General features: G+C 42.8%; 2 protein-coding genes and 1 long non-coding RNA gene across 3 annotated transcripts in view; all 3 read right to left on the bottom strand.

The window, feature by feature from the left end:
• LOC138662946 (zinc finger protein 182-like) overlaps positions 1 to 21,737 on the bottom strand; it is an 81,171-nt gene extending 59,434 nt beyond the window's left edge. The window contains exon 1 of the mRNA XM_069748959.1: positions 21,581 to 21,737. Within this exon, the coding sequence (XP_069605060.1) occupies positions 21,581 to 21,607 (27 nt within the window). The 5' untranslated portion in view covers positions 21,608 to 21,737. The remainder of the gene's footprint in view (positions 1 to 21,580) is intronic.
• LOC138662945 (uncharacterized) lies at positions 7,968 to 10,475 on the bottom strand. The gene is made up of 2 exons (XM_069748958.1): positions 9,340 to 10,475; positions 7,968 to 9,224 (listed from the first exon to the last, which is right to left on the bottom strand). Exons 1-2 carry the CDS (start codon positions 9,351 to 9,353, stop codon positions 8,165 to 8,167), a joined length of 1,074 nt encoding a protein of 357 aa, XP_069605059.1. The 5' UTR covers positions 9,354 to 10,475; the 3' UTR covers positions 7,968 to 8,164.
• Positions 10,806 to 14,308, bottom strand: LOC138662944 (uncharacterized). The gene is made up of 3 exons (XR_011318098.1): positions 12,440 to 14,308; positions 12,158 to 12,244; positions 10,806 to 12,077 (listed from the first exon to the last, which is right to left on the bottom strand). It is a non-coding gene; the product is annotated as an uncharacterized lncRNA (long non-coding RNA).
• Positions 21,738 to 24,650: the final 2,913 nt, after the last annotated feature.

Here is a 24,650-nt window from a genome sequence, read left to right as displayed (position 1 = left end):
TTTCATTAGGATCTTTTTAGGGATTCAGTCTTTATGCGCCATATTCTGCCATACCTATGCCTAGTGTGTTATCACTGTTGGAAACGGAAAAACGGTTTTGAGCTCCGTTTTTTTTATTGGAATATGTTCATATTAGTACAACAACGTTTTCTTCCAAGTTTCATTAGGATCTTTTTAGGGATTCAGTCTTTATGCGCCATATTCAGCCATACCTATGCCTAGTGTGTTATCACGGTTGGAAACGGAAAAACAGTTTTGAGCTCCGTTTTTTTATTGGAATTAGTTCATATTAGTACAACAACGTTATCTTCCAAGTTTCATTAAGATCTTTTTAGGGATTCAGTCTTTATGCGCCATATTCTTCCATACCTATGCCTAGTGTGTTCTCATGGTTGGAAACAGAAAAACGGTTTTGAGCTCCGTTTTTTTTATTGGAATTAGTTCATATTAGTACAACAACGTTATCTTCCAAGTTTCATTAGGATCTTTTTAGGGATTCAGTCTTTATGCGCCATATTCTGCCATACCTATGCCTAGTGTGTTATCACGGTTGGAAACGGAAAAACGGTTTTGAGCTCCGTTTTTTTTATTGGAATATGTTCATATTAGTACAACAACATTATCTTCCAAGTTTCATCAGGATCTTTTTAGGGATTCAGTCTTTATGCGCCATATTCTGCCATACCTATGCCTAGTGTGTTATCACGGTTGGAAACGGAAAAACGGTTTTGAGCTCCGTTTTTTTTATTGGAATTAGTTCATATTAGTACAACAACGTTATCTTCCAAGTTTCATCAGGATCTTTTTAGGGATTCAGTCTTTATGCGCCATATTCTGCCATACCTATGCCTAGTGTGTTATCACGGTTGGAAACGGAAAAACGGTTTTGAGCTCCGTTTTTTTTATTGGAATTAGTTCATATTAGTACAACAACGTTATCTTCCAAGTTTCATCAGGATCTTTTTAGGGATTCAGTCTTTATGCGCCATATTCTTCCATACCTATGCCTAGTGTGTTATCACGGTAGGAAACGGAAAAACGGTTTTGAGCTCCGTTTTTTTTATTGGAATAAGTTCATATTAGTACAACAACGTTATCTTCCAAGTTTCATTAGGATCTTTTTAGGGATTCGGTCTTTATGCGCCATATTCTTCCATACCTATGCCTACAGTGTTATCACGGTTGGAAACGGAAAAACGGTTTTGAGCTCCGTTTTTTTTATTGGAATATGTTCATATTAGTACAACAACGTTATCTTCCAAGTTTCATTAGGATCTTTTTAGGGATTCAGTCGTTATGCGCCATTTTCTGCCATACCTATGCCTAGTGTGTTATCACGGTTGGAAACGGAAAAACGGTTTTGAGCTCCGTTTTTTTTATTGGAATATGTTCATATTAGTACAACAACGTTATCTTCCAAGTTTCATTAAGATCTTTTTAGGGATTCAGTCTTTATGCGCCATATTCTTCTATAGCTATGCCTAGTGTGTTATCATGGTTGGAAACGGAAAAACGGTTTTGAGCTCCGTTTTTATTGGAATATGTACATATTAGTACAACAACGTTATCTTCCAAGTTTCATTAGGATCTTTTTAGGGATTCAGTCTTTATGCGCCATTTTCTGCCATACCTATGCCTAGTGTGTTATCACGGTTGGAAACGGAAAAACGGTTTTGAGCTCCGTTTTTTTAATTGGAATATGTTCATATTAGTACAACAACGTTATCTTCCAAGTTTCATTAAGATCTTTTTAGCGATTCAGTCGTTATGCGCCATTTTCTGCCATACCTATGCCTAGTGTGTTATCATGGTTGGAAACGGAAAACCGGTTTTGAGCTCCGTTTTTTTTATTGGAATATGTTCATATTAGTACAACAACGTTATCTTCCAAGTTTCATTAAGATCTTTTTAGGGATTCAGTCGTTATGCGATATCACAGAAAATATAACAAATATAAATGCCCCAATTAAAGTATAATCACCGACTAAAGCATTACATAAACAAATAATTACAATACACAATAAAACGTACCATTTATTAATCTTACTGATAAAAATGACAACACTCACAACCTAAAAACGTCTACTATTAGGCTGACAAAAAGATACAGGGTGCACTCAGAACCTATTAAATAACCATCTTACCCTACCTTGCCGCGGAGGTTGGCACCCTAAAAGTCCTGCGCAATGGCGCCCCCGCTCACCGAAGACTCGCCCTAACTCACCCTGGAACATCCTCAAGTGAGGAAGATAGACAACCAGCAGACCATACAAACAGACAAACAAACAAAAAATGCAATTGGAGATGCAAAAAACAGTAAGTGCACATATGCTATAAAAGATTAGCACATATCAAGCAGAAAATTGCACTTATCCCCGTACGGCCTATAGCCTTGATATAGGATTAGACTGTACCTAGATACATGCTACCTGCCTGCGGGGGTTGGCACCCTATAATCCTGCGCAAATGGCGCCCCCGCTCTCGTCGTCTGGCCCTGATACGCCCTAATACTGCCAATTGGCAACCAGACCGAAAAAAATACACAAAAAGCAGTCCGCATGTACAGTCACCAATTAGGTAAACTATACCACCTAACCAAAAAACAAAAAACAAGACATCCCCAACCTCCGCGGCAAGGTAGGGTAAGATGGTTATTTAATAGGTTCTGAGTGCACCCTGTATCTTTTTGTCAGCCTAATAGTAGACGTTTTTAGGTTGTGAGTGTTGTCATTTTTCTCAGTAAGATTAATAAATGGTACGTTTTATTGTGTATTGTAATTATTTGTTTATGTAATGCTTTAGTCGGTGATTATTCAGTCGTTATGCGCCATTTTCTGCCATACCTATGCCTAGTGTGTTATCACTGTTGGAAACGGAAAAACGGTTTTGAGCTCCGTTTTTTTTATTGGAATATGTTCATATTAGTACAACAACGTTATCTTCCAAGTTTCATTAAGATCTTTTTAGGGATTCAGTCGTTATGCGCCATTTTCTGCCATACCTATGCCTAGTGTGTTATCACGGTTGGAAACGGAAAAACGGTTTTGAGCTCCGTTTTTTTTATTGGAATTAGTTCATATTAGTACAACGACATTATCTTCCAAGTTTCATTAGGATCTTTTTAGGGATTCAGTCGTTATGCGCCATATTCTGCCATACCTATGCGTACAGTGTTATCATGGTTGGAAACGGAAAAACGGTTTTAAGCTCCGTTTTTTTTATTGGAATATGTTCATATTAGTACAACAACGTTATCTTCCAAGTTTCATTAGGATCTTTTTAGGGATTCAGTCTTTATGCGCCATATTTTGCCATACCTATATCTATGGTAGTTTTTTTTTCTAAAGTTGAATTTTTTGAATCTATTTTTCCTTTCCACTTCACTCTATTTAAAAATAAATTAGCGGAGGTTAAACTTTAATTGCGTTTTCAACAAGGCAAACCCATACATTTCTATATAGTAACTTTACATTTGAAATAAACACTGAATCCCTAAGAAGATCTTGATGAAACTTTGAAAAAAATTTTGTCATTAATATGAACTTTTTCCAGGAAGAAAAACAGAGCTTTAGGCCGGCGTCACACTCAGCTTAAGATAATACGGTCCGTATATTACGGCCGTAATACGCTGAAAAGTCCCCAAAATAGTGGTCCGTAGCTCCTCCGTAGGCAGGGTGTGTCAGCGTGTTTTGCGCATGGCATCCTCCGTATGTAATCCGTATGGCATCCATACTGCGTGTTTTTCTCGCAGGCTTGCAAAACCAACATACAAGGATATACAAGGGATCCATGTGTTAAAAAAACAAAACATATATACTGTAATATATATATATATATATATATATATATATATATATATATATATATATATATATGTGTCGGTAGACACATATATGTATATATATATTAATATTTCATACAGCGCGAGATAGCTTTAATGCCGGTAATTCAATTGCCGGCTTTTGCTATCTCCTTCCCAAACCCGACATGATATGAGACATACAGGAAACTATCTCATATCCCCATTTTTTTTTGCATATTCCACACTACTGTTAGTAGTGTGTATATGCAAAATTTGGGCGTTCTAGCTATTAAAGGGTTAAATGGCGGAAAAAATTGGCATGGGCTCACGCACAATTTTCTCCGCCAGAGTAGTAAAGCCTGTGACTGAGGGCAGATATTAATAGCCTGGAGAGGGTCCATGGTTATTGGCCCCCCTGGCTAAAACCATCTGCCCCCAGCCACCCCAGAAAAGGCACATCTGGAAGATGCGCCTATTCTGGCACTTGGCCACTCTCTTCCCATTCCCATGTAGCGGTGGGATATGGGGTAATGAAGGGTTAATGTCACCTTGCTATTGTAAGGTGACATTAAGCCAAATTAATAATGTAGAGGCGTCAATTATGACAAATTAGTAAAGGGTTAAAAAAAACCCCGCATTATTAAAAAGTATTTTAATGAAATAAAAACAAAGGTTGTTGTAATATTTTATTCTACACTCAATCCATCTGAAGACCCTCGCTCTGTAACAAAGAAAAAAAAAATAAACCAACAATATACATACCTTCCGAAGATCTGTAACGTCCCACGATGTAAATCCATCTGAAGGGGCTAAAACATTTTACAGCCAGGAGCTCTGCTAATGCAGCGGTGCTCTTGGCTGCAAAACCCCGGGGAATGAAGGTAAAGTAGGTCAATGACCTACTGTATATTTACCTTCATTTGCGGTGAGGTGCCCTCTGCTGGTTGTTCCTCGAGCGTGGGAACTTTCCTAGAAAGCTCCCAGGCTCGAGTTCATATGAGGACAACCAGCAGAGGGCGCCCTCATATGAACTCGAGCCTGGGAGCTTTCTAGGAAAGTTCCCACTCTCAAGGAACAACCAGCAGAGGGTGCCTCACCGCAAATGAAGGTAAATATAGGTCATTGACCTACTCTACCTTCATTCCCCGGGGTTTTGCAGCCAAGAGCACCGCTGCATTAGCAGAGCTCCTGGCTGTAAAATATTTTAACCCCTCAGATGGATTTACATCGTGGGACGTTACAGATCTTCGGAAGGTATGTATATTGTTGGTTTATTATTTTTTATTTGTTAAACAGCGAGGGCCTTCAGAAGGATTGAGCGTAGAATAAAATATTACAACAACCTTTGTTTTTATTTCATTAAAATACTTTTTAATAATGTGTTTGTGTTTTTTTAACCCTTTACTAGTATTGGATTAATAATGGATAGGTGTCATAATTGACGCCTCTCCATTATTAATTTGGCTTAATGTCACCTTACAATAGCAAGGTGGCATTAACCCTTCATTACCCCATATCCCACCGCTACACAGGAATAGGAAGAGAGTGGCCAAGTGCCAGAATAGGCGCATCTTCCAGATGTGCCATTTCTGGGGTGGCTGGGGGCAGATGTTTTTAGCCAGAGGGGGGCCAATAACCATGGACCCTCTCCAGGCTATTAATATCTGCCCTCAGTCACTGGCTACTCTGCCGGAGAAAATTGCACGGGAGCCCACGCCAATTTTTTCCGCCATGTAACCCTTTAATAGCTAGAAAGCCCAAATTTTGCATAGACACACTACTAACATTAGTAGTGTGGAATATGCAAAAAAAAAGGGGGATATGAGATGGTTTACTGTATGTAAACCATGTCTCATATCATGTCGGGTTTAGGAAGGAGATAGCTTTAAAGCCGGTAATTCAATTGCCGGCTTTTGCTATCTCGCGCTGTATGAAATAATAATATATATACATATATGTGTCTCACTGACAGAATAGGTATATATATATATACCCATTCTATGTGTACACATTTATTCTACCTATTCTACTGTAAGCTGTCAGTGTGATTTTACTGTACACCGCACTGAATTACCGGCTTTTCTCTCTAACACCGCTGTGTATTTCTCGCAAGTCACACTGCTGGTCCGTGTGTAATCCGTATTTTTCGGGCTTCCATAGACTTTCATTGGCGTTTTTTTGCGCAATACGGTGACAAACGCAGCATGCTGCAATTTTCTACGGCCGTAGAAAGCAGTATAAGACTGCTTTCACACATCAGGTTTTTTGCTGGATGCCGGATGCGGCGTCGCGCCGCATCACCGGATCAGTTTTTTTAAAAGAAACCGGAAGCAACCGGATGAGCCAGATCCGTTTTTTTAGCCGGATCAGGTGTCCGGATCCGGTGAAAAAACGGATCCGGCTCATCCGGTTGCCTCCGGTTTTTCCGTTTTTTTACGGATCCGGCTTTAAAAAACGCCCCCTGAAAGGCTAAAAAGGTGATTGGCCGGCTGAAAACTATATATACAATGTTCTTAACATCTGTGACGGGTTGGAGAAGAGCAAGATACAGAGCAAGATGGATGGCATTATTGCAAAGATTCTGCAGAACAACGTGGACTTCATCACAGAGGCGAATCGATTAAAAGCTATTGTGATTGTGATTGTGCTATTGTGATTGAGAAAGAGGAAGAGAGACAGCGTGTCATGCGTCTGCGACGACGCCGTTTGTGGATCCACCCCATCACGGCACAGAGAATGCCCCGGGGAGTCTTTTCAACGTTGTATATGGAGCTTCGAGGTGACCCTGAAAAGATTTTCAGCTATGTTCGGATGAAAGCGGAGAACTTTGATATATTGGTGGAGCGGGTTCAACATCTGATAAGAAGGAGTGATACCTATTGCCGATTCTCCATTACCCCGGCTGAGCGTCTGATGGTCACTCTTCGGTAAGCATTCTTTTGAATCAACTTTTGTTGTGGACTCTTTATTTGATATTTTGAATTTGTAGTAATTTCTGCCTTCCTTTTCTTCATAGATTCCTAGCAACCGGTGAATCCCTGTCTTCCCTACATTTTCAATTCAGACTGGGCATTTCCACAATATCAGGAACAGTGAGGCACACTTGCCGTGCACTGTGGGACTGTCTGCATGAAGAATACATTCCACATCCCACAATGCAGACATGGTTGGAAGTAGCTGACAGATTCCTGGAAGTGTGCCAGTTTCCCAATTGCTTGGGTGCGGTGGACGGGAAACAGATCCGTATCGTGAAACCGGCTGGTTCTGGATCTCCGTATTTCAACTACAAGAAGTACTTTTCCATCGTGCTGATGGCCATCACCGATGCGGATTACAAATTTGTAGCGGTGGACATTGGGGCGTATGGCCGTTCTAATGATTCTTCTATGGGGCGGCATTTATATGGACAAACCTTTCAATTCCCCCCCCCCGTTCCCCCCCAAGACCACTGCCTCAAACCTCTGTGCCACCAATGCCATTTGTATGTGTTGGGGATGAAGCTTTTCAGCTTTCAGAGCATCTTTTGAAACCCTACTCCAGCCGTGGTTTAACCAATACTAAAAGAATTTTCAACTACAGACTCACACGTGCAAGGAGAATGGTGGAGTGTGCGTTTGGGATCCTAACCGCCAAATGGAGAGTTCTCTTGACATCCATAAACTTAAAGACAGACACTGTGGATGAGGTAGTGAAAGCGTGTGTTGTCCTACACAGTTATGTTATATCCGAGGAACAGCTTTCCATTGAGGACCACTCTGCCGAAACCACCTTGATGGATTATAGCAACCAGACATACAGAAGTTCTGCCACAGTTTCCAGAATACGGGATCACTTTGCAGAATATTTTATTTCACCCCAAGGAAGAATACACTGGCAGGATGATAGAGTTTAAACACTTTGTATGTACCTAGTAATAAATTTAACCTTTACCCATGTTGTGTACCAGTTTGGTTTTTACCCTCATGTTGCGTACCTGTTTGGGTTTACCTTTTACCCATGTTGCGTACCTGTTTGGGTTTACCTTTTATCAATGTTGGGTACCTGTTTGAGTTTATTTTTAAACCAAGATGTGCATCTGTTTGGGTTTTACCCAAAGTACTACTGTTACCAATAAACCTTGTTTAACAAAAGTGTTATTTGTCCCTAAAGAATAAATACAAGAGAGTTTTCAACCAAAAAGTTTTATTAACATAATTAAACAACACGCTAAAAAAAGGGGTAACTAAATGTTTTCATACGTCGGGGTGGAGATACTATCGGAGGCACTGTCTGATAGGGACACTTCGACAGTGGGAGTGTGGAGAGAGGAATGTGATGGTGGTGGAGAATGTTCAACGGTTAGGGGTGAAGGAGTGGAGAAAGCTATTGAGCGGGTGGACAAGAAAGTGGGATTGGGGTTAGAAATTTGGTAGGATGGAGGGGTGTAGGAAATGTTTTGTGAGGATTGGGTGGCAGAATGAGTGATGTGTGTAGAAGATGTTTGGGAAGAGGGTGATAGAGTCTGTTGGAAGTGGGCAGGGAGAGGAGGCGAGGATGAAGTAGATGTGAAGTTGTATGGGTCAGGATCATCATATGGGTGGGAAGTGGCACGAGCGGGAGGCTGGTAGTGTGGATGGTGGGAAGGGGCACGGGGCTGGTGGTGTGGCTGGTGGGAAGGGGCACGGGAACGCTGAAAGTGTTGTGGCTGTTGGGATGGGGCACGATGTGGATGATGGCGAGGTGGGCGGGATGGGGCACGGTCAGTTTGATGATACGGGTCAGGAGGATGGTACTGGCTGTAGTGGTGGACAGTGGAGGAAGGGGGGGGCCAGTTGGAGGATGGTTGGAAAGACTATCTGCTCTAGAGGCAATTAGCGCTAGAGTAGACTGGCAGGATTCCATTACTTGCATCTGCTGAGAAGTAGATAGCGTCTCCATTTGCTCAAGCACCGACTGAAAAAAAGTGTTGTTCGGTGACTGTTTTGCCTCTGAACGCATCGTTACCAGAAGTGTATGCATCTCGAGCGTACTATTATTTATGAAATTGAATCCTGCAGCCATTTGCTCAGACAAAACTTTCAGACAGTTCTGGAACGATGCGTTCAGGTGCAAGAACTCGGGAGCATAACTATGTACCTGACCCCTCTGGCGAAACCGCCCCGATGCTACAGGTGTACTAGAGGTGGCTGCAGCAGAGGGGTGGGGTACAGGAAACGCTATGTTCTCACCAGCAGCTACATGCAATGGAACCGGCCAGGATGCTCCAGCGCTCGTGGATGGGAAAGAGGGATCAGTAGAGTGGGAAGGTTCAGAGGGGGAAGGTGCAGAGTGGGAAGGTGCAGAGGGTTCCTCACTGTCAAAGTGTCCCTCGGTGGCGGCCTCCTGAGGGATTGCCCCAGAAGTGTTCAATTGTGCTGCAGGCTCCCGAGTGCTCCCAACGGTACTGTGGAAAAAGAGAGAAACAAACAATTAATATACTGTCATTGCATGGCCCTGGCTGAAAGAGCAAAAGAGGTTAGACATGTAAAACATTAGTGCATGTGGTGGGTAATATTTACCTTCGGGTGACCATCGTTGACCTGAGGAACGACAGGGCCCTTGCGTATTTGTACGTGCTACTGCGTCCTCCAGATCCACTCGGGGGCCCGCATCTCTTTATTGAACTCCTTCTTAAAGCGATCCCTGATCGACCGCCACCTTTTCACAATCCGCTCACCTGTTAAAAAAGGAGAAAGACAACTTGGTTAGAAACAGCATTTTAGAAATCGCTGTTTGACGAACTAATATGGGGGGGGGGAAACCCAAGGTTTAAACAAGAAACTTTGCAGAGGCCAAAGGCGGAAGGGGGCTTGGCGCTCCCTAACCCTTGGGTATATTTTTATCAGCACAATGCCAGCATATTGGAGGATGGGGGGAGGAGATGGGAAAGGGGCAATTGCCCAGTAGTTTGAGTTATTTGATGGGAAAATGGCCTCTGGGTGAGAGTTTGGAAGGGGGGCAATTTTTGAAACTGGGTTCTCGGTTTCCTACTGTTCTCCTAATTCATAAGGTATGGTAAAAAGTTAAACAGATTAGGGGTGTCACAGGCCTTACCAAATACTCACCTATATGGGATAATATAAACTTACAAAAATTTAAGCAAATGGAAGGATTTGTGCCCTGGAGAGAGGCAGGAATTAGAAGGATGGGTCAGCTAATGGGTCATTAGTGGAGTTACAAACAGAATTCCAGTTATCACATTTAAATTTATATCATTATAAAAGAATTCAGCATGCGTATCGGTCGCAATGTCGGAAAAAACTTATTGAGATCCAGATTGATATCACGCTGGCTTCCATTTTGGAGAACAGCGGGACAAGGGGGGCAATTTCAGAAGTGTATAGAGATTTATTATTCACCCTTCTAGCCAAACATCCCATCAAGTCTAGAGTGAAATGGGAAGCTGAATTGGGAGAGAAAAATGATGATAGATGGGAATCTATTTTAGAATATGTGACTAAGATCTCTACCCTGTTTCCCCGATAGTAAGACACCCCCGAAAGTAAGACGTAGTGGGGGTTTTAGCGGGGTCGGCTAATGTAAGACGTACCCCGAAAGTAAGACGTAGTAAATACCGTAGTGCTGAGTAGTGTCGGGGTCGGCCGAAACTCGATGGTTCCCAGGGTCTGAAAGAGAGGAAACTCTCCTTCAGGCCCTGCGATCCATATTTAAGTGTAAAATAAAGAATTAAAATAAAAAATATCGCTATACTTACCCTCTGACGCGCCCTGGTACTAACCGGGAACCTTCCTTCCTTCGAATCAGCGCTCCCAGGACCTAGCGGTGACGTCGCGGCTTGTGATTGGTCGCGCGAGCGGTCACATGGGCGGTCGCACGACCAATCACAAGCCGCGACGTCACCGCAAGGTCCTGGAAGCGCTGATTCGAAGGAAGGAAGGTTCCCGGTTAGTACCAGGGCGCGTCAGAGGGTAAGTATAGCGATATTTTTTATTTTAATTCTTTATTTTACACTTAAATATGGATCGCAGGGCCTGAAGGAGAGTTTCCTCTCCTTCAGATCCTGGGAACCATCCAGGGATACCTTCCGATACTTGTGTCCCATTGACTTGTATTGGTATCGGTATCGGCGATATCCGATATTTTTCGGGTATCGGCCGATACTATCCGATACCGATACTTTCAAGTATCGGACGGTATCTCTCAACACTAGTACGGTAGTAAACTGGACGTTGGAAAAAAAACGCAGCGTTTTTTTCTCCAATGTAAGACATACCCCAAAAGTAAGACATAGTGGGACTTTTGAGTGGTAAAAGAATGTAAGACACTGTCTTACTTTCGGGGAAACACGGTATGAGCGAACCTGGGTGGATGTCTCAATTATACGTGATTCATAGAGCTTACAGAACTCCTGATCGTGTCCACGATGTTCGCAGGAACGGGCAGACATGTTACACATGCTGTGGCACTGCCCTAGATTGTCCGCCTTCTGGACAGTTGTATTGAATCGGATTGAATTGATATATAGGTGCGTCATTCCCAGAGACCCTTTGGTCTGTATATTAGGTTATGTGGAAGAAATAGCAGCGGTCTCTATGGTTAAACTGGTGATTGCTAGACTGTTATTCATAGCAAGGAAATTGATAGCTCGGTTCTGGATCAGGTAGGACCCTCCGACTAGACGAGACTTTCTTACGCAGGCGGACCATATAATTTTATTGGAAAAAAGTATCTATACTAAGAGAAATAAACTAGATGTATTTCAAAAGATTTGGCAGCCATGGATAAAATGGAATTAGAATTGTGGGGAGGATGCATAATGTTATAGATGATGTTCATACTATACAATTGTATTTGAATTGGGGAAGGAATATCGGATGGGAATTTGGGAAAGCATTAAAGGGGTCTCGAAGGGGGGGGAAAGGGAGGGAAAAGGGGGGGAGTTATGTTCATAAAATATATGATTATCTGTGAATAACAGCTTGATGTCATTTGTTATCATTGATTTTCCTTAATAAAAATTTATCTGATTAAAAAAAGAAACAGCATTTTAGAATGCATCACCAAAACTGAACTGAGGATACTTATGTTCTTGAATCTGGGCTTGAACATCTAGGTCCTCCCACCTCGGTATCAGTTCACAGCAGATTTGCCCCCAGAGTAGACAGGTCACTGAGAGATCAGCATGGCGGCGGTCACCCATATTCCACAACGGCTCCCTGTCTCTGACAAGATCGATGAGGAGGTCAATATCAAGGCCAACCTCCTCACCGTCCGAATCTGGAGCACGCTGTGAAACCTGTTTGAAAAGGGGGAAAAAAATTAACAACAAATTTGAAACATTGCTAACCTCCACCCAAAAAATAACAAAAAACCTACACGACGGCGGCCGCCACCACGTGAATGTCGCCGACAACCCTGGGAGCCACTGTACGGACCTATTGTTTGGGCACCAGATTCAGAACTCTAGAAGAGAAAAATAAAAAATTATCTGCTTGTTGGTAGCCATTCTATGTGTTGTGTGCCATGTGATATATATGTTTTGTATGTGTTGTGTGAGGTTTGAAAGTATCAGTTTCTATGTATTTTGTTGTAAGAATCTAGTGTTATGTTTTGTGTGTAGTGTAGGGTGTGTTTCCGCAATACATCACAGATACATACCAATTGTGAGCCCTCTCCGTGTGTTTCTCCACCCCTTCCCTCACCTTCGGGGACCACCTCTTCTCCTGGGGAGTCAGCCTCATCAACTTCCTACGATGAAAGATAAAAAAAATACATGATACACACACACACACACACACACACCTTAGGTTCATACTTACCTCTGTGCGTTGACGGCGTGGACGGCGAGGAGGAAGAGGGCTCCCCGAAGACATGGCTGCAAGCTCTGGGCTCTGTGGCAGGCTCTGGGCTCTGTGGCAGGCTCTGGGCTCTGTGGCAGGCTCTGGGCTCTGTGGCAGGCTCTGGGCTCTGTGGCAGGCTCTCGGCTCTGTGGCAGGCTCTCTGGCAGGTTTCTGGCTCCTTCCGTCGTGGCAGGGTGTTGGCTCTTCTGCTTTTGGGCTGGAAATGGCTGAAGGCCTCATGGCCCTGCTTTATATATAGTCCAGGGGGCTGATCAAAGTTTTTTGAGCATGCTCAGTGTAAAAAGCCGGATCCGGCCGCCGGATCCGACTTTTTCCGGATCCGGCGCTTTCCGGCGTCCATAGACATGCATTGTTGTAAAATGCCGGAAAGGCCGGATCCGGCCTTTCCGGCTTTTTCGCCAGAGACAAAAAGCGTTACAGTAGACGTTTTTTCCAGACGCCGGAATCGACTTGACGCCGGATCTGGCATCAGACCGGAAGGAATGCTGGCCGGATCCGGTTTTCTATTCCGTTTTTTATCGGAAGAGCCGGAATTCGCCTGAAACAAAAAACCTGATGTGTGAAAGCAGCCTTATACTGATCAGTAAAATACGGCAGATAGGAGCAGGGGCATAGAGAATAATTGGGACGTTTGTTAGGCGTGTTTTACGGACGTATTTTATGTGCTCATACGTCCGTAAAACTCGCTAGTGTGACGCTGGCCTTACACCGCTGCGTATTTCTCGCAAGTCACACTGTTGGTCCGTGTGTAATCCGTATTTTTCTGGCCCCCATAGACTTTCATTGGCGTATTTTTTGCGCAATACGGTGACAAACGCAGCATGCTGCGATTTTCTACGGCCGTAGAAGACCGTATAATACGGATCAGTAAAATACGGCAGATAGGAGCTGGGCCATAGAGAATCATTGTACCGTATGCAATCCGTATTTTCTGCACCGCTCATATGTCCGTAAAACACGCTAGTGTGACGCCGGCCTAAGGCAAAAATTTTCGAGAAAGATAAACTTAGGGATTCACTGTTTATTTGAAATGTAAAGTTATTATATAGGAATGTATGAATTAACATTGTTGAAAACAGAATTACATTTTTAAGCTTTGTTTTTCTTGCTGGAAAAAGTTCATATTAATGACAAACTTATTTTCAGAGTTGCATCAAGTTCTTCTTAGGGATTCAGTGTTTATTTCAAATTTAAAGTTACTATATAGAAATTTTACAACCAAGACACAGAATGAACAGTGGACGGCACTAGAGAAGCACAAATCAGTATGGACCTTGACTCTTTGAAGGATATCCGAAAAACACACAGGTGGCACGACTGCTCTGAGTGTGCGGTGCTCTGCACTGATAAGCAATCCACAGTAAATTAAATGAAACAAGAAAAGAACACAGTGCGGCACTCACCCATTTGAAGCTGTGTAATCGTGCTCTTTATTGGAGAAAAATATATAAAACATCCGTTAGGACATCAGGTCTGCAGAAGGGTGCGGAGGTGGAGTGTGGACGACGGCCGTTTCGCACGGTATGTGCTTCAACGGGTCCAGTATATATATAGAAATGTATGGGTTTGCCTTGTTGAAAACGCAATTAAAGTTTAACCTCCGCTAATTTATTTTTAAATAGAGTGAAGTGGAAAGGAAAAATAGATTCAAAAAATTCAACTTTAGAAAAAAAACTACCATATGCATAGGTATGGCAGAATATGGCGCATAAAGACTGAATCCCTAAAAAGATCCTAATGAAACTTGGAATATAAAGTTGTTGTACTAATATGAACTAATTCCAATAAAAAAAAACGGAGCTCAAAACTGTTTTTCCGTTTCCAACCATGATAACACACTAGGCATAGGTATGGAAGAATATGGCGCATAAAGACTGAATCCCTAAAAAGATCCTAATGAAACTTGGAAGATAACGTTGTTATACTAATATGAACTAATTCCAATAAAAAAACGGAGCTCAAAACCGTTTTTCCGTTTCCAACCGTGATAACACACTAGGCATAGGTATGGAAGAATATGGCGCATAAAGACTGAATCCCTAAATAGATCCTAATGAAACTTGGGAGATAACGTTGTTGTACTAATATGAACTTATTCCAATAAAAAAACGGAGCTATAAACCGTTATTCCGCTTCCAACCATGATAACACTGGAGGCATAGGTATGGAAGAATATGGGGCATAAAGACTGAATCCCTAAAAAGATCCTAATGAAACTTGGAAGATAACGTTGTTGTACTAATATGAACTAATTCCAATAAAAAAAACGGAGCTCAAAACTGTTTTTCCGTTTCCAACCATGATAACACACTAGGCATAGGTATGGAAGAATATGGCGCATAAAGACTGAATCCCTAAAAAGATCCTAATGAAACTTGGAAGATAACGTTGTTATACTAATATGAACTTATTCCAATAAAAAAAAGGAGCTCAAAACCGTTTTTCCGTTTCCAACCGTGATAACACACTAGGCATAGGTATGGCAGAATATGGCGCATAAAGACTGAATCCCTAAAAAGATCCTGATGAAACTTGGAAGCTAACGTTGTTGTACTAATATGAACTAATTCCAATAAAAAAAACGGAGCTCAAAACAGTTTTTCCGTTTCCAACCATGATAACACACTAGGCATAGGTATGGAAGAATATGGCGCATAAAGACTGAATCCCTAAAAACATCTTAATGAAACTTGAAAGATAATGTTGTTATACTAATATGAACTAATTCCAATAAAAAAAACGGAGCTCAAAACTGTTTTTCCGTTTCCAACCGTGATAACACACTAGGCATAGGTATGGCAGAATATGGCGCATAAAGACTGAATCCCTAAAAAGATCCTGATGAAACTTGGAAGCTAACGTTGTTGTACTAATATGAACTAATTCCAATAAAAAAAACGGAGCTCAAAACAGTTTTTCCGTTTCCAACCATGATAACACACTAGGCATAGGTATGGAAGAATATGGCGCATAAAGACTGAATCCCTAAAAACATCTTAATGAAACTTGAAAGATAATGTTGTTATACTAATATGAACTAATTCCAATAAAAAAAACGGAGCTCAAAACTGTTTTTCCGTTTCCAACCGTGATAACACTGTAGGCATAGGTATGGCAGAATATGGCGCCTAAAGACTGAATCCCTAAAAAGATCCTAATGAAACTTGGAAGATAATGTTGTTGTACTAATATGAACTAATTCCAATAAAAAAAACGGAGCTCAAAACCGTTTTTCCGTTTCCAACCGTGATAACACTGTAGGCATAGGTATGGAAGAAATGGCGCATAAAGACTGAATCCCTAAAAAGATCCTAATGAAACTTGGAAGATAACGTTGTTGAACTAATATGAACTTATTCCAATAAAAAAAACGGAGCTCAAAACCGTTTTTCCGTTTCCAACCGTGATAACACACTAGGCATAGGTATGGCGGAATATGGCGCATAAAGACTGAATCCCTAAAAAGATCCTAATGAAACTTGGAAGATAACGTTGTTGTACTAATATGAACTAATTCCAATAAAAAAAACGGAGCTCAAAACTGTTTTTCCGTTTCCAACCATGATAACACACTAGGCATAGGTATGGAAGAATATGGCGCATAAAGACTGAATCCCTAAAAAGATCCTAATGAAACTTGGAAGATAACGTTGTTATACTAATATGAACTTATTCCAATAAAAAAACGGAGCTCAAAACCGTTTTTCCGTTTCCAACCGTGATAACACACTAGGCATAGGTATGGAAGAATATGGCGCATAAAGACAGAATCCCTAAATAGATCCTAATGAAACTTGGAAGATAACGTTGTTGTACTAATATGAACATATTCCAATAAAAAAAAGGAGCTCAAAACCGTTTTTCCGTTTCCAACTGTGATAACACACTAGGCATAGGTATGGCAGAATATGGCGCATAAAGACTGAATCCCTAAAAAGATCCTGATGAAACTTGGAAGATAATGTTGTTGTACTAATATGAACTTATTCCAATAAAAAAAAGGAGCTCAAAACCGTTTTTCCGTTTCCAACTGTGATAACACACTAGGCATAGGTATGGCAGAATATGGCGCATAAAGACAGAATCCCTAAATAGATCCTAATGAAACTTGGAAGATAACGTTGTTGTACTAATATGAACATATTCCAATAAAAAAAAGGAGCTCAAAACCGTTTTTCCGTTTCCAACTGTGATAACACACTAGGCATAGGTATGGCAGAATATGGCGCATAAAGACTGAATCCCTAAAAAGATCCTGATGAAACTTGGAAGATAATGTTGTTGTACTAATATGAACATATTCCAATAAAAAAAAGGAGCTCAAAACCGTTTTTCCGTTTCCAACTGTGATAACACACTAGGCATAGGTATGGCAGAATATGGCGCATAAAGACTGAATCCCTAAAAAGATCCTAATGAAACTTGGAAGATAATGTTGTTGTACTAATATGAACTTATTCCAATAAAAAAACGGAGCTCAAAACCGTTTTTCCGTTTCCAACCGTGATAACACACTAGGCATAGGTATGGCGGAATATGGCGCATAAAGACTGAATCCCTAAAAAGATCCTGATGAAACTTGGAAGATAACGTTGTTGTACTAATATGAACTAATTCCAATAAAAAAACGGAGCTCAAAACCGTTTTTCCGTTTCCAACCGTGATAACACACTAGGCATAGGTATGGCAGAATATGGCGCATAAAGACTGAATCCCTAAAAAGATCCTAATGAAACTTGGAAGATAACGTTGTTGAACTAATATGAACTTATTCCAATAAAAAAAACGGAGCTCAAAACCGTTTTTCCGTTTCCAACCGTGATAACACACTAGGCATAGGTATGGCGGAATATGGCGCATAAAGACTGAATCCCTAAAAAGATCCTAATGAAACTTGGAAGATAACGTTGATGTACTAATATGAACTAATTCCAATAAAAAAAAGGAGCTCAAAACCGTTTTTCCGTTTCCAACCATGATAACACACTAGGCATAGGTATGGAAGAATATGGCGCATAAAGACTGAATCCCTAAAAAGATCTTAATGAAACTTGGAAGATAACGTTGTTGTACTAATATGAAGATATTCCAATAAAAAAAACGGAGCTCAAAACCGTTTTTCCGTTACCAACCATGATAACACTGTAGGCATAGGTATAGCAGAATATGGCGTATAAAGACTGAATCCCTAAAGAGATCCTAATGAAACTTGGAAGATAACGTTGTTGTACTAATATGAACAAATTCCAATAAAAAAAACGGAGCTCAAAACTGTTTTTCCGTTTCCAACCATGATAACACACTAGGCATAGGTATGGAAGAATATGGCGCATAAAGACTGAATCCCTAAAAAGATCCTAATGAAACTTGGAACATAACGTTGTTGTACTAATTTGAACTTATTCCAATAAAAAAAACGGAGCTCAAAACCGTTTTTCCGTTTCCAACCGTGATAACACACTAGGCATAGGTATGGCGGAATATGGCGCATAAAGACTGAATCCCTAAAAAGATCCTGATGAAACTTGGAAGATAACGTTGTTGTACTAATATGAACTAATTCCAATAAAAAAAACGGAGCTCAAAACCGTTTTTCCGTTTCCAACCGTGATAACACACTAGGCATAGGTATGGAAGAATATGGCGCATAAAGACTGAATCCCTAAAAAGATCCTAATGAAACTTGGATCAATAAACCTACAAGGGGGGCAATCAATATAAAGTACTCCGCCATAATATGTATATAAGAAAACCAACAAACGATGGACACAGGAGCTAAAATAAGCAATTTTATTGAAGACAAAATTCTAAGAAAAGTATATAAATACATAAATACAAACAACAATAAGAACGATGCAAAGATAAAAGAAAGGCAACACTAGTGCCACGCACAAGAAAACTAAGCAGGTGAGCCGTACAACAGATACCTGTATATATAGATCTAAATATATTGATAAATGCTTTATAGGGAATCCAAGTAAGTGACCTAGTTACTCCATATACAATCAGATTATACTAGATAATAATATCAATAGTTACTAGAGCATAGAAACAGCCACACCACCAATGTGAGGCTCCAAAGCATCATATATCCATGAGGAGGTTCAAAGCCTGAGCGTACATACAAAAAGTATACCATACTATAAATACCATGAGGAACCCTATACAACTTGTACACAACCGTATATATACCGCTATTTTCGGGAAGTCCCATATATAGTGTATGAAGAATAAGGCCAGAATTATTTCTTACATGGTAGTAGAGAATAAGAATGAGAATAAGGAATAACACTAAAGGCAATGAACCAACCTGCTGCTCGTGCGTGGAGAAGGAAGGCCCCGACGCGCGTTTCGCACACGTTGCTTCCTCGGGGGGCGCTCCCCGAGGAAGCAACGTGTGCGAAACGCGCGTCGGGGCCTTCCTTCTCCACGCACGAGCAGCAGGTTGGTTCATTGCCTTTAGTGTTATTCCTTATTCTCATTCTTATTCTCTACTACCATGTAAGAAATAATTCTGGCCTTATTCTTCATACACTATATATGGGACTTCCCGAAAATAGCGGTATATATACGGTTGTGTACAAGTTGTATAGGGTTCCTCATGGTATTTATAGTATGGTATACTTTTTGTATGTACGCTCAGGCTTTGAACCTCCTCATGGATATATGATGCTTTGGAGCCTCACATTGGTGGTGTGGCTGTTTCTATGCTCTAGTAACTATTGATATTATTATCTAGTATAATCTGATTGTATATGGAGTAACTAGGTCACTTACTTGGATTCCCTATAAAGCATTTATCAATATATTTAGATCTATATATACAGGTATCTGTTGTACGGCTCACCTGCTTAGTTTTCTTGTGCGTGGCACTAGTGTTGCCTTTCTTTTATCTTTGCATCGTTCTTATTGTTGTTTGTATTTATGTATTTATATACTTTTTTAGAATTTTGTCTTCAATAAAATTGCTTATTTTAGCTCCTGTGTCCATCTTTTGTTGGTTTTCCTAATGAAACTTGGAAGATAACGTTGTTGTACTAATATGAACATATTCCAATAAAAAAACGGAGCTCAAAACCGTTATTCCGTTTCCAACCGTGATAACACACTAGGCATAGGTATGGCGGAATATGGCGCATAAAGACTGAATCCCTAAAAAGATCCTAATGAAACTTGGAAGATAACGTTGTTGTACTAATATGAACTAATTCCAATAAAAAAAACGGAGCTCAAAACCGTTTTTCCGTTTCCAACCGTGATAACACACTAGGCATAAGTATGGCAGAATATGGCGCATAAAGACTGAATCCCTAAAAAGATCCTAATGAAACTTGGAAGATAACGTTGTTGTACTAATATGAACATATTCCAATAAAAAAAACGGAGCTCAAAACCGTTATTCCGTTTCCAACCATGATAGCACACTAGGCATAGGTATGGCAGAATATGGCGCATAAAGACTGAATCCCTAAAAAGATCCTAATGAAACTTGGAAGATAACGTTGTTGTACTAATATGAACATATTCCAATAAAAAAAAAACGGAGCTCAAAACCGTTATTCGTAATACTTACCAAAGTGATGATGGGAGAGCCTGGTGTTGCAGCTTGACTTCAGATATGCCCCAGCTAGCATGTCCACTTATCTGCATTCTGTGGTTGCTAGGGTACTGGATGTGTGAGAGGAGGGTTTATAAACTATCTCATGGTAGACAATATTAGGCGGATAGGTTCTCATTGCGTTACGGCAATCCGTTTAGCGCTAAGCGCTAGCGGATTGCGCTAATGCAATGTCTTTTTAGGGGTCGCATTAAACGTCCCCGCTAGCGCTAGCTGCAAGCAGCGTCCGAGGCGCGCCACAAAAGAACAGCACATCGCTAGCGTGTGCCGAAAATGGCATGCGCTAGCAACGCGCTTTAACATTGCTGGCAATGGGAGCGCTAACGGACGCGTTGCAAGGCGTTAATTTCGCCGTGCAACGCTGTCTGTTAGCGCTCACCCGAAAACGAAATGAGAACCTAGCCTTAATATTATCTCATTCAAAACATCCCCCTCCCTCTCTCAGTTCAGGTACACAGAGAAGGGAGTTGTAAGGCTATGTGCACACGTTCAGTAAAAACGTGAAAAAAACGCTTACATATGGTTCCCAATCATTTCAATGTAAATCCGCAAAACTTGTGCAAATGTTGCGATTTTTTTCCGCAAAAAAAAACATGTTCATTAATTTTGCGGAATCGCGGATTTCCCGCACACTGTAAAAAATCTACCATTGGTATAGACAAATACATAGGCATAGATACAGACAAATATGACTAAAAAAATCTACCATAGGCATAAGTATAGACAAATATGTCACATAGGGTTTTAGTATTTTCCGTGGAAACATTATACTGTGTGAGCGCCATCATATATATCACATAAGGGGTGTAATAAGGAGAGTCATAAAAAAGACTCCTCAGGGCTGTGCTGCATTTGTACAGACTTCTATCTGCCGTCCAGACGGGACCATGTGACATCAATGGGAAGAGGGAGGGTTTCTGGAGGGAAGAGTCTAGAGGGTGCACCTGGTCAGGAGACCTTGATGACGCAGTTACTGATATTATAAAGGCCGGAGCCCCAAAGGCAGAACAGATTTGGCGCCAACAAAGGAAAGGGGTGCGGGGAAGAATCTGAGGTACCAGCTCATGGTAAAGTGCCTGAGGCAGCTGGGTGTGGGGCAGAACCTGCTTACAGGGCATAATGGGGGCATTACACTGTGTGGGGCCAAGAATGGGGCCCTGTACTAGGAGAACAATCCGCTCCCTCACTTCCTGTCCTCCATAGTTGGCTCGTATGTATCTATTACAGGAAACAGAACAACAACGTTATGATTCTTATAAAGAGTCTCCGTGCAGAAGGGGTTAATGTCCCCGCGCTCAGTAATGGGGAATCTCCACATACCTCCACCTGCAGAGCCGCACTCCACATATATGGTAGAGGCTAAATCCAAGTCGGCTAAGGGACCTCTGCTGACGTCGTGCCCATGTGACCGGAAGGGGCGGAGCTTCTTCCTCCATAGAGCAGACAGAGCAGACATGAGGAAGCTGTGGATGTCATGGCGGGATTTCGAGGATTTTGTACAAGATTTGGAGTGTTTTGGGGTCGTTCTCCATAGTCACAGATCAGGTAAGTGGGAGTCTGCCTGGGGAGAAAGGAGTGATGTTGCATGGGGCTGCATGTGCATGCTGGACGGGGGTCTGCCTGGGGAGAAAGGGGTGATGCTTGCATGGGGCTGCATGTGCATGGGGCTGCATGTGGATGCTGAACGGCGGGTCTGCCTGGAGAGAAGGGGGTGATGCTTGCGTGGGGCTGCATGTGCACGCTGGAGGGGGGGGGGATCTGCCAGGGGAGAAGGAGTGGCGATGCTTGCATGGGGCTGCATGTGCATGCTGGAGGGGAGCTTGCATGGGGCTGCATGTGCATGCTGGAGGGGATCTGTCTGGGGAGGAGGGGGTGATGTTTGCATGGGGCTGCATGTGCATGCTGGAGGGGGGGGTCTGCCTGGGGAGAAGGGGTGGCGATGCTTGCATGGGGCTGCATGTGCATGCTGGATTGGAGCTTGCATGGGGCTGCATGTGCATGCTGGGTGGGTCTGTCTGGGGAGGAGGGGGTGATGTTTGCATGGGGCTGCATGTGCATGCTGGAGGGGGCTTGCATGGGGCTGCATGTGCATGCTGGACGGGGGGGTCTGCCTGGGGAGAAAGGGGTGATGTTGCATGGGGCTGCATGTGCGTGGGACTGCATGCGCATGCTGGACAGGGGTCTGCCTGGGGAGAAGGGGGTAATGTTGCTTGCATGGGGCTGCATGTGTATAGTGGAGGGGGGGTCTGCCTGGAGAGAAGGGGGTGATACTTGCATGGGGCTGCATGTGCATGCTGGAGGGGGCTTGCATGGGACTGCATGTGCATGCTGGAGGGGGCTTGCATGGGGCTGCATGTGCATGCTGGAGGGGCTTGCATGGGGCTGCATGCTGGAGGGGGCTTGCATGGGGCTGCATGTGCATGCTGGAGGGGGTCTGTCTGGGGAGGAAGCGGTGATGTTTGCATGGGGCTGCATGTGCATGCTGGAAGGGGGGGGGGGTCTGCCAGGGGAGATTGTGCTTGCATGGGACTGTGTGCTGGTGGTCTGCCTGTGGAACCTGGTGTTGCTTGCATGGCACTGCGTGCTGATGGTCTGCCTGGAGAAGGGGGTACATTGCTTGCGTGGGACTGCATGCTGGGGGCGCTACCTAGGGAAGGTGGTGACATTGCTTGCGTGGGACTGCGTGCTGGGGGTCTGCCTGGGGAAGGGGGTGATGCTTGCGTGAGTCTGCGTGCTGGGGGTCTGCCTGGGGAAAGGGGTGATGCTTGCGTGGGACTGCGTGCTGGGGGTCTGCCTGGGGAAGGGGGGTGATGCTTGCGTGAGACTGCGTGCTGGGGGTCTGCCTGGGGAAAGGGGTGATGCTTGCGTGGGACTGCACGCTGGAGGGGCCTGCCTGGGGAAGGGGGTGATGCTTGCGTGAGACTGCGTGCTGGGGGTCTGCCTGGGGAAAGGGGTGATGCTTGCGTGAGACTGCGTGCTGGGGGTCTGCCTGGGGAAAGGGGTGATGCTTGCGTGGGACTGCACGCTGGAGGGGCCTGCCTGGGGACGGGGGTGATGCTTGCGTGGGACTGTGTGCTGGGGGGGCCTGCCTGGGGAAGGGTGACTGCATGCTGGGGGTCTCTGTTGGAAGGGGGTCATGTTCCTTGCGAGCGGGGCTGTGTGTATGTTGGGAAGGGGGGCTGGGGGTCTCTGGGGAAGAGAGGCTGTGTGCTGGAGTCTCTGTTGGGAAGGGGGTCATGTTGCATGCGTGGGGGATCTGTGTGCAGGGGGGTCTACCTGCAGAGTGGGGCTGATATTATTTGCATGGGTCTGCATGGTGTGGGGGGCTGTTGTCACTTACTGTGCAGGTCAATGTGTGATGTCACTTGCGGTGGGGGGTGTGTAGGGAAGAATAGTGTGAGGGGGCGAACAGGGGAGGGGATGAATGATGGAGATCTGAGGGATTGATGTTACTTAACATGAGAATCTCTGCCTGATGGCGAGTCGGTCCTGTTGTGTGTTTTGTTTTTTTGTTTTTTTTGCATAAAACTTTCTTATTAACCCCTTCATGACCCAGCCTATTTTGACCTTAAAGACCTTGCCGTTTTTTGCAATTCTGACCAGTGTCCCTTCATGAGGTAATAACTCAGGAACGCTTCAATGGATCCTAGCGGTTCTGAGATTGTTTTTTCGTGACATATTGGGCTTCATGTTAGTGGTAAATTTAGGTCAATAAATTCTGTGTTTATTTGTGATAAAAACGGAAATTTGGCGAAAATTTTGAAAATTTCGCAATTTTCACATTTTGAATTTTTATTCTGTTAAACCAGAGAGTTATGTGACACAAAATAGTTAATAAATAACATTTCCCACACGTCTACTTTACATCAGCACAATTTTGGAAACAAAATTTTTTTTTGCTAGGAAGTTATAAGGGTTAAAATTTGACCAGCGATTTCTCATTTTTACAACGAAATTTACAAAACCATTTTTTTTAGGGATCACCTCACATTTGAAGTCAGTTTGAGGGGTCTATATGGCTGAAAATACCCAAAAGTGACACCATTCTAAAAACTGCACCCCTCAAGGTGCACAAAACCACATTCAAGAAGTTTATTAACCCTTCAGGTGCTTCACAGCAGCAGAAGCAACATGGAAGGAAAAAATGAACATTTAACTTTTTAGTCACAAAAATGATTTTTCAGCAACAATTTTTTTATTTTCCCAATGGTAAAAGGAGAAACTGAACCACGTACGTTGTTGTCCAATTTGTCCTGAGTACGCTGATACCTCATATGTGGGGGTAAACCACTGTTTGGGCGCACGGCAGGGCTTGGAAGGGAAGGAGCGCCATTTGACTTTTTGAATGAAAAATTGGCTGCACTCTTTAGCGGACACCATGTCACATTTG

This window comes from Ranitomeya imitator, chromosome 2, assembly GCF_032444005.1.
Source record: "Ranitomeya imitator isolate aRanImi1 chromosome 2, aRanImi1.pri, whole genome shotgun sequence".
Taxonomy (NCBI): Eukaryota; Metazoa; Chordata; class Amphibia; order Anura; family Dendrobatidae; genus Ranitomeya; species Ranitomeya imitator.
Note: the sequence above shows the minus strand (reverse complement) of the source record. Positions and strands in the feature narration are given on the sequence as shown.